This window comes from Aptenodytes forsteri, unplaced genomic scaffold (assembly GCF_000699145.1).
Source record: "Aptenodytes forsteri isolate BGI_AS27 unplaced genomic scaffold, ASM69914v1 Scaffold252, whole genome shotgun sequence".
NCBI classification, from domain to species: domain Eukaryota; kingdom Metazoa; phylum Chordata; class Aves; order Sphenisciformes; family Spheniscidae; genus Aptenodytes; species Aptenodytes forsteri.
The window spans coordinates 471411-489701 of NW_008794281.1; the positions used below are offsets into that span (position 1 = coordinate 471411).

At 37.2% G+C, this 18291-nt stretch overlaps 1 protein-coding gene across 1 annotated transcript; it reads right to left on the bottom strand.

Annotated features, from left to right (window-relative positions):
* Window positions 1-19: 19 nt before the first annotated feature.
* On the bottom strand, window positions 20-17849 carry ZDHHC13 (zinc finger DHHC-type containing 13). Its single transcript, XM_009286461.2, has 16 exons — window positions 17713-17849; window positions 17193-17315; window positions 16632-16709; window positions 15246-15390; window positions 13799-13863; window positions 13049-13211; window positions 11473-11598; window positions 11016-11149; window positions 10096-10196; window positions 7183-7307; window positions 6032-6094; window positions 5557-5650; window positions 4053-4136; window positions 2517-2674; window positions 1008-1105; window positions 20-286 (listed from the first exon to the last, which is right to left on the bottom strand). The coding sequence occupies exons 1-16, from the start codon at window positions 17817-17819 to the stop codon at window positions 151-153; spliced, it is 1800 nt and encodes a 599-aa protein (XP_009284736.1). The 5' UTR covers window positions 17820-17849; the 3' UTR covers window positions 20-150.
* Between the last annotated feature and the right edge of the window lie 442 nt (window positions 17850-18291).

Sequence of the window (18291 nt, forward strand, 5' to 3'; positions counted from 1 at the left end):
ATATACAAACCTGCTGTAACTTATGCAAGATAGGTTTAATACTTAAAACAATAATAAAAACAAGCAACTTCAGAAGAATTTGTAAAAATTAACAAAATATCCAGTTTTATTTAGCTTTCAGCTCAATGGTTTTAGAAATTAAGCAAAAATTCATACAGAATGAACATTTTTCTCCTTTGCCAGATGAAAAAGGTTGTATTGCTTGGTCCAGTCAACTACATTGGGTTTGAACATACCAAAGCAACCGCACTGAAAAAAGTCTGCAAGATTCTGGAAGCATCCAAGACTGAAAAGGAGAGAAATATCCATTAATAAACCTAATAAAAGAAGACTGCAGGAATCAAAAATACACGTTCACCATGGGACAGTACTTAAGATATAAAGCTGTCAATGAAGACAGCTCTGGGAGAAGAAACGTAAGAACAGTTCTCTACTGACCATTATTCCTTTGTTGAACTTTTACAACCTGTATTACATTTAAGAATGAGAGCAGCTCAAATATTTAAAAGTTAGTACTTAGTAAGATCTCATCTGCTACCACACGAGGAAATACGGACTTCTAGTCTAACAGGGAAACCTTGGTACTAATTTCTCTATTGAGCTAAATACCGCAAGAGAAGTCAGAAAGCAGCCAGTTCATACCTCAATTCTCTTTCTGAACCTACAGAACAGACACAGAGATTGATGAACAAATTAAAGGACGACACCCCCTCACCCCCAAAATAGCATCTACTGATTAGAGCTGTGGGCTGATTTTGGCACATCTTTTTCCTAGATACACAGCCATGCAGAAAGAACCCCAGTAGCTCCCATGCTGCCTGTTTATTTCCTAGGGCAAAGGAACTTCTCAGCAAGGAAAATGAGGTCCCTTTCCTCCTCTTAGCACAACTCATAACAGACACGACTAGCACGTCCATAGACCACCAGTTTTTTGCATTTATGAAGTAGTGAAGCAAATCAGTACGGAAGAGATACATGCTTAAAACACACCACGCATTAATACTCACTTGTATGGAGTTCTCCTGAGTGAAACAGGATGCTTAGAAGATTTTCTCTGTATCAGGAGGTTCATTCTCTCATGCGAGGTCAATCCCAAGAATGCAATCTTACAGAAAAGAAAACGTAAGTAACGGTTAAAACGTGAACATCACAAATTAAAATTCTGGTGACACCACAAGATGCTATTGAGAAGGGAGGGAGGGGAAGGAGGTTGGCCGTATCTAACAAATAAGTAATTACTGCCATAATAAATGACCGAAAAGTATGTTTTTAAATGTCACTTGGACTAAAACAGAACCCAGCAAGCTGTAACATGAACACTTCTACTGAGAAGGCAAGCTTAATTGGGATGACTGTAAAGATTGCACTTTTACAGATGTCTGTAGAAGTATAAGATCTGTAGCAGTTAAGCACCCATCTCCTCAGATTTTGTCTATGTTCTACCACGCAAATTGGTAGAAAAAGATTACTCGAAAAAGACAAAGTAGCTTAGCAAAAAAGATGAAGTAGATGTCAGAGACTCAAAAAAAACTTTTTCATTTTCTTGATTTGATGTCTTCTTTCACCGAGTTTCACAACGAGATTTATGGGTTTGGGGGTTTTTTGCATTTTTGCTTACCTATTCCTTTTTCCATTTTCTTCTTTTTTTTTTTTTAATCAACATAAATCTTATAAGCCTTTATAAATGGCTGCAAGGTTGCTTTGCTGAATGACATGCTAAATATCACAAAGCAGTACATTTACAAATGACTGTGTACGAAACACAGTAGTTAGCCGTAAATACCCTACCTAGATCCCTTTTTTCCCAGGATGGTATCTCAGTGTCTTGGGCATTACAGAAATCTAGCAGTACACATTTAAAATTGTGGGGTTTGTTTTTTTTTTTTAAACAAGATGTAAAACAAGTCTTTAGCTCAGTATGCTTAACACATATTCAAATGACACATCTTTCCTAAAAGCTGCTAAACAAGCTGTTTCCTAGATGCTTTAAGACAGCTCTTCTCAGTATTGGTTGCATAGCCAAGCTCTCCGAGAAAAACATAAACAAGAAATTTGACAGTCCTCATCAGGATAAAATCCAGGTCATATATTTTTATTGTAGCAATGGGATTTAATACAGTCTAATGACGCACTGCTGAGCTCTGCCATAGAGTTTTCAATTCAGGACTAATTGTACTAGTGAGCTTCCGTGCCATTTTTGGGGTAGTAATACCAGTTCTATTAGTTAAATAAGTTTCCTGCCTTTAAATACATCTTTCTACAGGTCTGGAATTTTTGATGAGTACAAAACCCAGAATTCAGTTATAGGAATGATTTGCAGACTGTGATCCTACTTTTAACGTGGGAATGCTGAGCGCACAAGTACCCATAAAACTTAAAGGACTGCCCTGAGATTTAAGAAAAGCACCTAGATGTGACATTAATTAGTCAAGCTTTTACGGGAGCAAATCATCTAGGGAAAAGTTTTAATATGATGACTCTTTAAGTGAGGAGCATAAACCGAAGCAAAGTAATACCTGATAAAGCTGAACAGTTAGCCACAACGAAGCCCATACAGTATGAAAACAGGCTACTGCGAAGATATAGGAAACCCATGGAGAACAATATGTTATCTGCGTGAAGTACGTCCATGCTCCATCTTGATGATAACTTGTTGCGCAATGGTTTGACCAATCTGACAAGATACATAATCAGTTAATTACATTTTTAGGCCACTTAAGAACTGAACAAAGATTATTTGCATTGCAATTATTTACATAGCAATATGCTCTAGAAATACCATGTTTAATGTATCACATTCCCACTTAAAAGCACCCACAAGACTGCCTGCTGTTCTGGCTGCATAATCTTTACGTTATGTGTTCATAATCCACAGAAGGAACATTCAAGGCACTGCCTATGTACTTTTTATATGATATTGAAATCAGTCATCATGTCTCATTGTCAAGATTTCTGAAATTTTGCTTCATGCTTATTTGTAATTTTAGGACAAGAATTTATCATTTATCTTAAACACCATCATCAACAAAAGAAGACATGATGGTGACAATGCCAAGACAGCAGTGTTTTACCACTATTAAATAGACAAACTGGAATGTCCAATGTCTGTAAATTTCTTAAGAGATACTTAAAGCCTACCACATATGTATCTAACCCATAAAAAAACCCCAAACAAACTACAGCAGAGCAACTTTTTTTTGCCTCTATGTCAGTAGAACAATAAAGAGGTTTTCCCTCCCATGTTCCTTCACACACAGAAAATGGAGAAAATAATATGCTTTTTGCATACTTAAGACCACCACTGAAACAGAGGAAAGCAACTCATGTTCACACCCTGTGCCCTCCACTGCCATAGCTCGTTCACTTCACTTCACCCTGCGTTGAATATTGACTCATTTCAATATAATGTGAACTAATATAAAATAAAATGAACTCCCCCTACTTTCCATTTAAAAGGTTAGTGCTATGCTAATTCATCCTCAGGAACTACATAATAAGGGCTCTCCTCCAAGAAATTTCTTAATTTTCCAAAGTAACAGTTTGGATTTATTAATGAGATATACAGTTCTCTTCTTTTCAAAGTTATCACTACATTAAAAACAAAAAGAAACTTTTGCAGGTGTTCAATATAGGTATTTCCAAATAACAAAAATCAATAAAGCCTTTGCAATAATGTATTTACAAACTTATTTTCTATTACAGTAGATTACTTTCTAGTATCCAGACTAGAACCTGTAACCTGACCTTCCTCCACATGGCTTCCCTATTTCATCTCTAACAAAAATGCCTTCTGACATTGTATTTTCCAATGGACATCCCACTAGAGCCGTATCTCAGTTCTTACTCAACACAAACGTAATCGTATATTTGACCAAAGACTCAGCTATGATGTATTTTCATTTAAAGACAGAATTACAAGGTAACATCACTGCTGAAATAAGGTATCATTTGTGCAGGTATAATTACACTTGCTGGAAACAAAATGCTGAAAAATAAAGACCATACACACACGTCCCTGAAAGCTAAACTAAAATAAATTCATGGATACATACACAGAAGAGTTCCATAAAGCAGCCAGACACCGGTCATAGTCAGGAAAAACAGGAACAATAGATAGTAATGATGGTTCCCAATGCCTGAATTTGAGGTGAGGAAAAAAAGAGTTTGACATTTCAAAATTCAGCAGGAGTTGCATTTCCCCTTAACTTAATAGGAATAAAAAGAATGAAACCCACTTCTTCTTATTACCCCTGCTATCCTCAAGAGAGTTTGACAAGGCTGGTCTCTTTCTCAACTTTCTCCTGTAAGCTATCCCAATTTATATAATACAATTAGTTCTGATAAAGTCAACCAGGATTTGCCTCTTCTTCAGAGCATGCCTTCAGCTGTTTTAGCTAGATGAGGACGAATTATACAACCACAACTCTCCCCATGCACAGGACAATTGCCTCATATGACTGAAAAATCTAAGCTATTCAATTTAATGGTTTGACCTTTGTGTGCTTCAGAATTGCAAACATACGCATAAAAGCCCCAGACTTCCGTCAGAGAAACCGTTACACGAAGATATACAATTATTTTTCTTTAAATTACAATCAGTATTGCTCAAAGCTTTGAAACAATGCATCAGAAGGATGTCTCACCACCTTGTAAATAACAAACACTGTAAAAACATTTCCAAGTATTTAAGATTACAAAAAAAAAAACCATCGGCAAAAGAATATGCTAAAAATATACTGCTACAGATGTAAAGCTCTAACCTTTCTATCTTGAGCATCACCAGTAATGAGACAGAAAGGAAGAAAGAGGGAGTTTCTCAAAGAACACAAGAACATGAAAAACGCCCTACGGGGTTATCTCAGTGGTCCAGCTGCTCCACTTTACTGTCTCTAACAGTGACAACAGGCAACAGTAGTTCAGGAGGACACAGGAGCCTGGCCACTTTCTGGAGTTCACTCTCCTCATCCACAGCTACTGCATTAAAATGTCAGAGTGTGCATACTCGTCTAGTTCTTTTAGTATCTAGTTTTGGACACATTGACCAAAAATTTGTCTAAGCCCTTTCTGATCCTTCTGATACTGCCTGTATCTGCAAACCCTTCAGCAGCAAGCTCCAAAATTTGACTACCTGCCATGTAAAGACATTTTTTCTTTACCAATTTTAAATCCAATTGCTACTCTCACTGAGCCTCCCCTAGTTCTAGTATGATCTGCTTGGCGATTAACAGTTCTGCATTCACCGTAGCCACCATCTTCATTGCTACTTTTTTTTTTTTTTTTTAAAGTCACAATCATATCCCTGGTTCCTTCTTCTCTCAAAAGAAAGAGTCCCAGACTTTTTGGTCTCTACTCTTAGGGTGACCACTCCACCCCTTTAATAATTTCAGTTGCCTTTCTCTCTGCTATCTAATTTCCCTCTGGCACCTATCAGTAACCCTTCAGTATCAACTGTGTATTCTTGTATCAGGTGTGCTCTCTGTCTAAGGAGACAAATGTTATTTCTGCAATTGTTAAAATATGTGGTATTTTCAAATTTGATAAAACAAACACTCTCACCTATGCACTGTCCAATCCACAGAGAGTGTTGATCGTATCTGGCTACACATGAATCACAAGCAAGGCAATGCACAGATCTCAAAGGCTTCCTTACCTAGTTGAGGATGAAGGAAAAGAATACAGTCATAGCAAAAGCATCTATTTTGCCCAAAGTTTAGAGCATCATCTCATGGGCACCATCATATTTTGTACATTTACTGTGTAACAGACCTCACAACACAGAACATACATGAGAACTATACATCTTAATTTTACAAAAAAAGGGATGGAAATAATGATTATTTTATTAAGATTAGAGTCCAAGGATATCAAAGCATCCCTTTTGTCACCATAGAAGAAAAAAGAAATCTAAGTAATATAGAACAAACCATGCATGTAACACTTGCATGACAAGCAATGAGGAAAAAGGTTTTTTATAGCAGTATTGAGTAAAAGCCAGGTTCAAAAAGAAAACAAATACCAAAGGCTCACTTACAAGACACGATGTGCAAAATGTTCTGAAGTCCAAGCAACCTGCTTCTGCAAGAGCTACAATGTTCTGAAAGACAAAGTAGTTCGCGCTTGCATTTGGATCACATTTTCAGGGGAATCTATGAAGATTTTTACGTTAGGCTTTTTGCAGTTCATAAGTATTTTAAGTGCCAAGCATGACAGGAGTAAATACTTGCTCTTTAAAAAGGTCCATGAGAAACACAAAGCAGCAGAGACTACTGCAACTTCACCCATGCAGGACTATTCAGAAAAGTATCTCTATGTTCCCAAAATTAATAAATAATGTGAATGAAATATTCTTTAAAATGAGATGGTATTAAGATACAAGGCACCTCTCATACAGTCAGCCAGACTTCAGAGAGATGAGCAGAGCTGCTGTATTTACTGTTCCTTTATGAGTACTAGATAGACAATGTTTACTAGTCCTGTGGCAACAAGTTAAAATTGCAGTTTATTCTCCCTGGCAATCTGAAGAAATACAACTTCATGGAGAGCACAGAGATCACAAACAAAACGCTTTCCTTAATCCACAGGTTAAAGAGACCAAAATACTAAATTCTCTACTGACTGGCTGGCCATGAATTCTTCTTGCCATTCTAAAATCGAGCTAGGAAATAGCATGTGAATTACACGATGCTTAAGCACAAAAATCAAACCATTGTACACATCTTCAAAGCATCTGACAAAATTCAAGCCATTTCCAGCCTTTGGTATGTCTTATGAGCATGGAGAATTGTAGGAAAGTGCTGTGAATCTCTTTCTAACCCTAGACAACTGAAGAGGAAACCGTATGAAATTTCTATTTATTAAGTGAAGTTCTACGTGAATTTATATCACAGGTAACATCAGTGGTATGGGTCTGTACGATGTTTGGCCAAAGCTCCCATTTCGATGAGAAGATGGAGGCAAGGAAATTATGGCAGGATGATGAAGATAATTTTTCCTACTGCTGCTTGTTTCCTTATCTATGATCTATGTTGTTCAATGACAGAGCTAAGAACTCTTAGAAGAACAAGGAGTATTCCGCTGCTTTCAAGTTTAACAAAGCTGCACATGATGACAAACAAATCAACCAAAAGTACATATGTGTTGCACCAGGTGAGCTCTTTCATTTGTTTTTATGAAATCACCTACCTCTTTTCTTTCTTTTTCTGAAGTCTTAATATATCCAGGATCAGTTCTCCAAGTTTTATAGAAATAATAAAGAAGACCCACCACGCTGAACATGACAGTGATTTCAAGAATTGTATCTGTTACATGTAATATTCAGGTTAAGGAATATATTCTTATACCATGTATCACCGCTATTTGTCAAACTAACAAAATATTCTAAAATTAGTTTATGTTATTTTACAAGCAACACACAAAAAGGAAAAGAATGACTTTCACTTTTATAGTAGGATCCTCGCTGTCCTTCAGAGGCCATCGTATCAGAGAAGTTGAATATTCTGTCCAGTTTGAGTGCTGGAGAAGACTTTTACAACTGTATAAACCTGCATCACAATACAGCTCCCTGTCATCCTCACTAGCAGAGTGCAGACTTTTGCCTTTGAATATTTAACAGATATAAAATTAATTCAATTTTTTTTTTTTCCCCTCTGAAGTTCTTCTATTTTTATTGAAACACCACACCACCTGAATTCAATTTTTTTTTCCCCTCTGAAGTTCTTCTATTTTATTGAAACACCACCAATCAGACATGCATAGTTATTAAGCTTCCAGCAGCTGTGAGATTTGTTTGACTGATGCATACGCCCCTAAGTCATTGAACAGGCTCTTACTCAGACTGTTTTCTAAGTCTTGCCCTTTCTTGTTTGTTTCAGCTAAAACAACTGAATAAATTCAGACAGAAAAATGCAACTGGAAGTCATCCTGGAACTATCTTTGTCACTCAAAAAACCAAGCATACACTGCTAAGCACTTCTGAAGGTAATGGGACAGCTACTGGGAACCCTTCTTCCCTCACAAATATACTAGAAAATCCATGGTGATGAAATGACAAATTTCTGGTCTAACTGCACATTTTTCTTCTTGCACAGCGTTTACTTTTACCCAGTGGTTGACTGTTTTAATTACAGTATATGGAGGGAATTCATCTCTCACGAACTCCAGAGAAGGAGACTTAAACTCAGTACTTTTTATATATGGTTATTTGCTGCAACTTCTCTAGCAGACAAATTATTATTATACATGAAGGAGGATGCACGGTCATTAGGAACATAATTTTTACACTATGGACTAAAAACATCTGCACGTCAGGCGAAAGCGGGAGAAAAACACGTCAAGATTAACTGTCTCTATACAGCAACAGAGGAATGTGGAGTGGGACAAGTTTCATACCAACTAAATTCAAGCATCAAACTTGAGAGCTCGGGCTGCTAAAGAACAGTCCATGATGCCACCAAGGAGCAGTCAGAGAGCCCAAGCCTGGATTCCATCTCCAGTGACCACTCAGCCACTATATAAACTGCACAGTGTGAAAACCTCTTTAAAATAAAGTACTGCAACCTCAAGGTTGTTTTGTCTTATGAACTAACAACACTGCAAATAGCTCTAATTAAAATCAAGACGATAAATTATGAAATATTGGCACTGTGTATTACCAGACTTACAGCTGTGTCTGTTACAATGCAATTGCAGGGTGCAGTTATACAAGTCAAAATGATGGTGCATTTCTTGTGGATACTGCTGGTCTACTTACACTTCTATTGTTTTTTTGGAGCTCAGAGAAGTCCTTAATTAGAATAGCTGGATTTTCATTCAGTCTAGAGGAACAGTTTGACAAACATAAACGCAGGTAACTAAAATACTGAACACTTTTATAACACTCGGATCTGTGACCAGTTCCAGAAGGAAAACATATTCATGAGAAAAAGGGTTGGATAGTGAAATGGAAAACTATCCACTTGCCCATCTCACCAAGCTATGGTTAGACCTTCAAGAATATTGCTATGCTCACTATCTTAAGCAAAGTGTCTGACTCAAACCCTTATCGTTGGAATTTTTTTTCTTTTAATTTAGATGACACCAAGAAAACCTTAAAACTTCACAACGCAACACTGAATAACATGATTTTCATTTAGACAAGCATATATGTGTATCCCCAGTGGGAATATACTTGATCAGTTCATCAAAGTTAATCCTGATAATTCTATTAAGGACATCTTAATTGGGAACAGTACAAAAGAAAATGCCACTTAAAGGATGAAGTAATTAAAAATTAATTAAAATTGTGTAGCAATATATTATAGCCGGTTTAGTACAAATTTATTTACACTTCTAAGTATCTCCCTAAAGGCCTTTTCTCAAAACTTAATCAATAAATAAATAGATGCCCCCTGTGTAACAAAAGAGCAGGGCACTGAAAAGCCAGTGTAAACTACTAAAACGTTTTTGTACTCATCAGTGCAAAGCCTCTTCAAAGAAAAGTAAATGAAAGGTAGAAATTAATCCACTGTACAGTAAGGATGCAGCGTAACCTGTGCATAAAGACAGACAGGAGACTGGAAGATCTATTTTGGAGGGACATGAAGAAATTTGTTCCTTGTTTTTTTGGGGGGAGGGTGTTGTTTTTAAAAGCGGAAGCACGAATACCACTAACTGTCAAATCCTTGTCATTTTCGAAAGAAGACATGCTTTGAAAATTATTATTAATGCATGCGTTATCCGGTTATACCACATGCGAAAATACATTACTGTATGAGAGTCTCAATGAGGAAGATTAAAGAGTCACATGGAGATGCTAACAGAGACAATTAGGTTTATAACAAAGACGTCTTCATTTTGATATTCCTGTAACATAAGAAGTAGTTCAGAATTGTACACAAATATCTGCCAAAGATAAAAGAAGGTACAGATTTCTAGTCCGTATATAAGTTAAACTCAAAGTTATTTCAGCCCTGCCCAACGGAAGTAAACCAATCTTACCAGACATTGACAGTCACGTGGAATTATCTGGGACCGCTCATTACTGTTTGTATGACCGGGCTTAGATTTATTAGGAACTGTAAGGAGAGTTCTATGGCATTTCTTGAGTATAAAGGATATCAGGCAGGAACCATAAAAAAAAGGTCATGGACATCCAAAAAACTGAACTTAGCAGAAATGCTGTGGGAAGATACCTTAGATTCTTGAGCCCCACAAATTGCCTGAAAGAATATGAAAAGAAAAAATTATTTTTAAAAAATGTATTTAAAAATGTAACTCCATAGACTATAAATCATCTGTTTTGTTATTGTAAAAACTTCACACACAGAGTATACTTCAAGTCTCTCAAAGCAATCAAGGATTGTCACTCAAAAGCATTCTTTAGCCAGATGCCCAGGGGGTTAACAATGCAAAAACAAATCTGAAGAGTGCTCTGTTCCAGCCTAACATTCTGTATCAGAAGTGCTGTAGCACTGGGTGAAAAGTGCGATCTCTGTCTATTTGCACACTGATAGCATTGCTGTTTCAATGAATACTGACTGTTGCAGGAACTGTTGAAGAAGGCAGGAAACCTGCGAAACAGCTTAGGATAACACTGGGAGGTCTGGGGAGCAGAAGGGGAGGGAATGGTTCATTAAAACTTATTCTGTGTCACATATACAGAAGGAAAAGTTGAGATAAAGCACATTTCTGAGCATTGTGAATGGGTATCTTGGTGTCTACCAGATGCAGACCTTCAATAACACTCTCTTTATCATTAAAATTAGCTAACAGACTGCTTAATCACTTTAGTGGTTTTTTTTTTCCTCCCAAATCTTTCAGTGATGAGGAACTATTATTTTGCACATCTAAAGGCATTCAATTTCTGTGGTCATTCTAAAAAGTACATATATTTAAATCCTTCACACACTCTGCAACCATATCTCAGGAGTTATCTTTTATGCTAAATGAAACTAAACGCTGAAAAGAATACTGCATTAGATACCTCATATGGTGTTTATAACAATTAAATACACATACAGAGAGAAAAAGCCACAAACCTCACAAACAGAGCTGTCCCAAATAGCAGGAAGAGAAGCAGACCTCCTTTCAAAAGCCAAGAATCAGAACTTAAGTTCATTACGTATCCTATGGCCCACATCAATGTCAAGGAAGATGCCAACAGCAGGAAGAGCTATTAAAATGATTATTGTTAAAATACGACAACGTATTCAAGCAGGACTTACTTCAAAATTATTCAGTTAATGTAATAACAAATGCTGAAAGACTCAAGGTAGATAAGACAAGGTGACACATCAATAGATCACAGGGCGGGGGGGAAAGGACACAAAGAACCCACCCAAACCACTGCTACGTGCTTTTAAAGAATTTTATTTTTGTGCACCCAATTGCAGAAACTTTAGAAGATCCTCTTGTTAGAAAAGAGTTAAGTCGCATATTATTCTAAACACGGAATGCTGTAGCTTTATTCCCATTAGTTATTACTCGGGAAATTACCTCGTATTTCTCTACTATTTTCAGTAACCTGTTATTTCTTCTGCTTCTCATTCTTTCTTCCTCTTTTACCATATAAACCATGAAGCGATTCATACTTTGATAAGCAAGGTCAAGCGGTGTCTCTCCCTTTAACAACAGAAATGGTTAGTTATTTATGCACTTAACATATAAATGCTTTCCTTTTTAAGGGAAGCAAGAAATAAATATAGCTAAACCAAGAACAACTGGGCAGTTACTTTCCAGCCCCCCCCCCCCCCTATGCTTAATCCAGTGCTTTGTAGTTCTAAAAACTGATACTTGCAACCACATTGCATCCATTTGAGTTGTCTGTTGGACTGTCTCCAATAACCTGAAACACTAAACTGTCTGCTAGAATATTACATGCTTACTGAAAGGGAAGGTTTCTTGTTTATGTGAACTTTTTAAAACCAAACAGCAACATCCTAAGTCACATATATGAAAAAAAAAGCAGCAGATGGAAGAGCTGCACAGCTTAATACACAAACCCTGAATAACTACACTGTACAAACATATCTATATAGTAGACTTTAAAGACATGTTTAAGAGTTTCACCAAGACACTGTTATTTTTAAAACCAACAGCAACATCCTAAGTCACATATATGAAAAAAAAAAGCAGCAGATGGAAGAGCTGCACACCTTAATACACAAACCCTGAATAACTACACTGTACAAACATATCTATATAGTCATAGGAATTGATACTTTCAACATTTATACTTCTCACTATCAGTTTTTACCCATACTAGGACAAAGACTTTCATATGTGACTAGCTCTTCTGAACGTACGAACAGGCATTGTCAAACACTGGTTTTCATGGGATGATACACACATCTTTTTAAAGTCTTTAAGAGTTTCACCAAGACACTGTTATTTTTAAAAATCTGGCTGAAGTCATTACTCCTCATGACAATGTTTTGAAGTGGAAAACAGCCAACTTAAAAAAAGAAAAAAAAGAAAAAGGAAGAGGGGAAAAAAGGAAGGAAGAGGGGAAAAAAGGAAGGAAGAGGGGAAAAAAGGAAGGAAGAGGGGAAAAAAGGAAGGAAGAGGGGAAAAAAGGAAGGAAGAGGGGAAAAAAGGAAGGAAGAGGGGAAAAAAGGAAGGAAGAGGGGAAAAAAGGAAGGAAGAGGGGAAAAAAGGAAGGAAGAGGGGAAAAAAGGAAGGAAGAGGGGAAAAAAGGAAGGAAGAGGGGAAAAGAAAATTATTAGGAAGATACTAAGAACGAGGGGAAAGAGAGATAAAAAGGAAAAGAGAGAAAAAAAGGGGAAAAAAAAGAAGGGGGGGGTTGGAGAATCTGCAAAGGACACAATTATGTTCAGAGTGACCGAAAGGCTTGGCTGTTCATTAAATGAACGTTGCACAGAATCTCTGCATTCATAGTTTGAGCCACACCACAAGAAAGGTGTTAATTCCTTTTGGGAAAGACTAAGGACGCCTGCTCTTAGTCTTTCCCCGTTGCAAAGGATATCCAAAGAGGAGAGGACTCAGATTTTTCTTTACATTCATTTTACACATTCATGCCACATGGAATGAAATATCATGAAAGAAATTGTACCTTGACATTTTTTATGTCCAGGCTAGCGCCAGCTTCCAGCAACAGATCCACTGCACTAGTATTTCCTGATGCTATTGCCCAGTGCAGTGCAGTATTCTTTTGAACATTGTCTACAGCATTGAGAGAGGGGTTAAACTTTAAGAGAAACCTCGTGGGTTCTGGTCTAGATGAAAATAAAGTATAAAAGTTAACAAACAGGAGATAATCTATACTGGAGATGAAACTTTTGAACACCTTAGAAAAACCACTGTTCCCATCTGTGAAATAACAGCAGATACACAACGCCTTGTCTCAGAACAAGCTCATCAACGGTAGATCCAAGCTTATAATTCAGGACCTGCCCTGAGGGTTTTTCTCCAGACTATGTTATCTTACCATTTTAACAAATATGACGTATATACACAGATTATATCTTTTTACAACACTGCATATAAGCTTACATCTCCACATTTTATTTCTTCTAAATGCATTTTACTGCGTCCACCTCCATTTGTTTTCATTTCTGGAAAGCACAATAACGCTGCAGACGGTTCAGCCACAAACCTAAACTTCTTTTAGAAATTCTTTTGACTTTCTTTGCTATATCCAGTTAGCTACTTGATAACTCCTGATCTCTGAAACACTGTGTATTTTAGTACAACTAAAAGGGAAAGGAATGTCAGTTTAACAAAAAATTTCATACGAAAAAATTCACCTCACTGCTTCTTGGGTACAATAAAATAGATCCGTCTTAAGTGATTCACTACTTACCCGATCGCTTTTTGTGCTGATAACATTAAAGGTGTTTGTCCATTGAAGTCTGTTGTGTCTATGTTCTAAGTATAAGAAAAAGATAACAAGCAAGTGATTACCAGTGATTTCAGGAAACAGAGTTAGATGGTCAGATTCGGAGCTACACAACTGGCTTAGTTTCACTGCAGTAGTGGAAAGAAACCAAATTATACCAGCCAAGAAGCCAACACTCATTTAAACATTTCCCCCCACCCCAAGTCTTGCATGTCGTTCCTTTCAGAACACGCCGAGTCCCTGCTAGAGTCTTGCATGTCATTCCTTTCAGAACACGCCGAGTCCCTGCTAAGGATATTTTTAAGGGACAGTCTCCACTAAGGATATTTTTAAGGTAACCATGTTAACCATATTTCTTGTCCTCTTTTGCACAAAAATATTATAAATAAAATGTACCTTGTAAAGCAATGTTAACCATCTTCCTTTTGTAAACAGAAGTACTAACAGAATGTCCAAGTACATAAAACTGGTTTATTAAAACAACAAAAAAAGGATTGATTATGTATCTCAAGACATAATTATTTAAACACCTAACTTGCATTACCTAATTTTCTTCCTTCTTCTTCACAATGAAGGTTTCTTTCTTCCCCGCCTCCACCCATCATTACATTAGAGCAGATTTACTTAAAAGAAATGTTTAATCACTTGGATTTTTTAGCAGAAGACAGGTGGGCTAAAAACTTTCTTAAGTTTGTGATATATACCATCTATACCTACATTCCAGAATTCAGTTACTCTACTAAAGAGAGCTCTAGGAGAAAGAAAATAAACTTACCAAATCTTTAAATCTTAATACTCAGTGTTTCAAAGAAACAGTCTAGATCCTGTAAGAACTCTCCTCTCATTTTTATTAGCAAATTGTCACACTTGTCATTAATTCTGCTTGCTTCAGATGTAAGCTAAGCAGACATCAACTAGAGTGGATACAATATAAAAGTACAGAAAATACAGAAATTTCTAATAAAAAATTCAGACCTAGTCTGATCATCTATTCTGCACACTTCAATTGACGGACAATTGCACAGACTATTAGCTAAAAAATTGTAATTAAATAGTAAATACTTCATGATGTATACGCTTCATATACTGCTTTTTGTTCTCAGGTTTAAAAGCCAGTTGTTATTTATACAGCAGAACAAATCTGCATAGCCTTAACGACTCTCCTTAAACACTGATTTGTATGTGAATGTGTATGTGTGGGGATGACAAGAACAGGGGAGAGTATTAAAAAAACTCCATTATATATATAAAAAAAAAAAATCTAAAGTTTCTCTGAACTTATGGCACAGGGAAAGAGCTGTCAAATACCTGCTTATCATCTAGAAAACAAAACAGTTAATTCTGAAATGTATCGTACACACAGGCAGCTACTCGTAAGTAGAAAACAGTACTTGGGACAACAACAACATACCTGGCCTTGTGATATGAGGTAAGCTACAATGGGCATGTGTTGAAACAGCACTGCTAAGTGAAGGCTGCTGAATCCTTCCCCATCAATAAGACTGGGATCCGCTCCACATTTCAACAATAACATGACCATAGGCAGGTGTCCTTGTCTGCAATGATACGTGAAATGAAACTACACAGATGACAAAAAAGATGGAAATTTTAATGAAAGCATTGCCTTAATAATTCTCATAGATACCCTGCAAAAAAAAAAAAATTCCTTTCAGATTCTTGTGTTTTTATTCAGGAAATTACTTTTTTTTTTTTAATTAAAAGTTTATATCAGAAAATTATATTAAATAAGTACCTTAATAAGTCAGCCTAAAGCAAGCTGTTAATTTAGAATACAATGGTTATTCTACAGTAATTTCTCCTGTGGGCAGTCTTTCTCAGAAGAAGTATCTAACTTTGTTTGGCAGAAGACTAAGATAGCCCAGAAGAAAGCACTGATCTTCCAATGTGAGAATTTGCACTCAGAGAAGTCATCCCAAAAATCACTAATTAAGGTTATGTTTTTTCCAGACGAGCCGTGCTTTGTTCTTTTGATCATTTTACTCAAGTCCTGCCTTAGAAGCCAAAGTTGTGTGATTTTTAAACTGTATCAGGTTGAACAGATGTAGTCTAGAGCAATGTAGAAAGAGCAGATCCAAAGAGGCATTAAACACACGCAAGCACTAATAGCTACTGTCGCCCAGGAAGAGACGCTGCATGTTTGTGGTGGAAACAGCTATAAGGAGTCCAAGGGGAAAAGCTAACGCCACTGGGAGAAGACGGTCCAAGACCTCTCTACGTGCCTCTGAGCAACAAGATGTCTTACACTGGTCCTACTGCTACATGCTTGTGCTTTAAAGTCCAGGACTGGCAGCGTTGAGTCTTACGAGAGCACACCAAAGGAATCTAGTGCAGAAGCTAAAACAACTGAAAGCGTACTAGCTAGACAGGCTGACGTCTGAGGGAACTGCGACCGCAACTTTTTTGGACTTAAACTGTGCCCTAATAAGCATCAAAAGCTAACTTCAGTGACCTAACACAGCCAAGTCTTCTTTGCCCAGTAAGGCAGCACTTACGAGGCAAAGTCTGAACAGTACTGTTTCATCCCTAGGGAAAATTCAAAATGTGAGTCCAAGTGACTAAAACACAGATGCACGCGTAACACAACTTTGTGGCCTGCAAAGCTGCCAGGAATCAAGAGAACAGATTTCAGCATTATTATGGACATGCAGTGAAATTCTTTATACCTTAAAAAAATCAACATACCACAGAATTTGGTTTAAGGTGACCACTGCTGTGCTACACAAAATGTAACTGTCAATACTACCAGATTTACATTTAGTAGTTGCAAGCAGCATACCTAATGGCCCAGTGAAGGGGAGTTGAATTCAAATCTCCACCTAGCTGATCCACTATTGCACCTTTGGAAATATAGTATCTGTATAACAGCAACACAATACAATTAAGAACAGAAAAAATAAAATATTAAAACATTATACTAAGCATAAGATAGGTCTAGAAGCAAATAGCTCATAATAAAAAAAAAATTCACTAGAGAGGCAAATGGACAAGAGTATTTTTGCAGTAAAGGATGCTGTTTTAAGAAAACATTTAAGGAAAAATATAATAACTAGGAAGGCACCTATAAAATCAGCTTTAATCTTTGTTAACCAAACCAAAACGAAACCCAACCCAGGAAAATCTAATGATTTCATGTACTACATGATTTCACATAAAGAAACCGTGGTAACTTTACATTTCAGTTACATTTTCACAGAGGTAATTGGGTTAAAATTTGAATTTTATGCTTTTCTTCTCAAGCAGCATGTTCCCTTTGTTTTGAAGTATAATAGCAACAAAGCGATTATAAATAACAGTGGCAGAATACTTGTGCCACTTTCACAAGGACTCTAGAGCTTACTTAACCAGCTCCTGTCTGTTGTTTATTGCTGCCCAGTGAAGAAGAGTCACATTTTCTTTGTCTGGCTGTCGAACATCATATCCTGCTTCTACCAGTTCTTTGCATCGCTCTACTATTCCATACCTTAAATGAGAAAAAAAACCACATCGATTTACTTATCATTCATTTGTTAAGTATCCTCCAGTTTACAGACAGCCACATATTAAAGAAAATCCCAGTAAGCATCATCCAGCAGGTCCTACTTGAGCAAATTCCACGTTGCATTCAATGGAAGTCTTGGAAAAAGAGATGGGCTGAGCCTTGACGAGTAGAATTTTCCACATAACAAAACAAACCTGGTTGAGATACCATTGTTTGTGATAAAATATTTACAATAGTACCTTCACGTGATTTTTCTTCTTTCACTATGGGGAGAAAAGGGAACTGTAAATTTTTCCTTTGTAAAAATATCCAACGTGGCTCACATTTGAGGACAATCCCAACTATTTCAACATTTTTCTCACACAGAACATATACTTACTGTGTAGCCTTGACAATATCACAGGTGCTGGGGTCTTCAACAATCAGATATGGCCCCGGCAGCACCGGTAGGTCTTTATCCCCGTGGGCACTATGACAGCTGTGCATATGGGGCCGATGAGGCCCATGGCAATGGTTTTTACACTGTTGGTTAACAAAACGTCTGTCAACAAACATTATTTATACACTGTACACCACACCTCTCTCTTTACCAGACACACGTGCTATACTTGTCAAGTTGCATTAATACAAGTAACAAAGTTCATTTAAAGCACAGGTAAAACCACCTGACAAGAGACTAATCCTTTTATTCGGCACAGCGACATGGGAGGACAGAAGGGATATGGTTAAGGTCCATCAGGCCAAATTACAAAGGCGTTAAACACTTTGCAGATCTGGCTCCCGACACAACACCCTTGCCCGCAGCAACGCTGCTACACTAGCAACGACAACCTATGTCCTTGAGTAGGTTTCGAAATGCAAGGGCACTTGAGAGCCACGGGGCCAGCCCCGCACGCCTGAAAACCAGATGCCAGGCACTAGAAAAGGAACACGCCAGACAGGCCACAGGCCTCCGCTT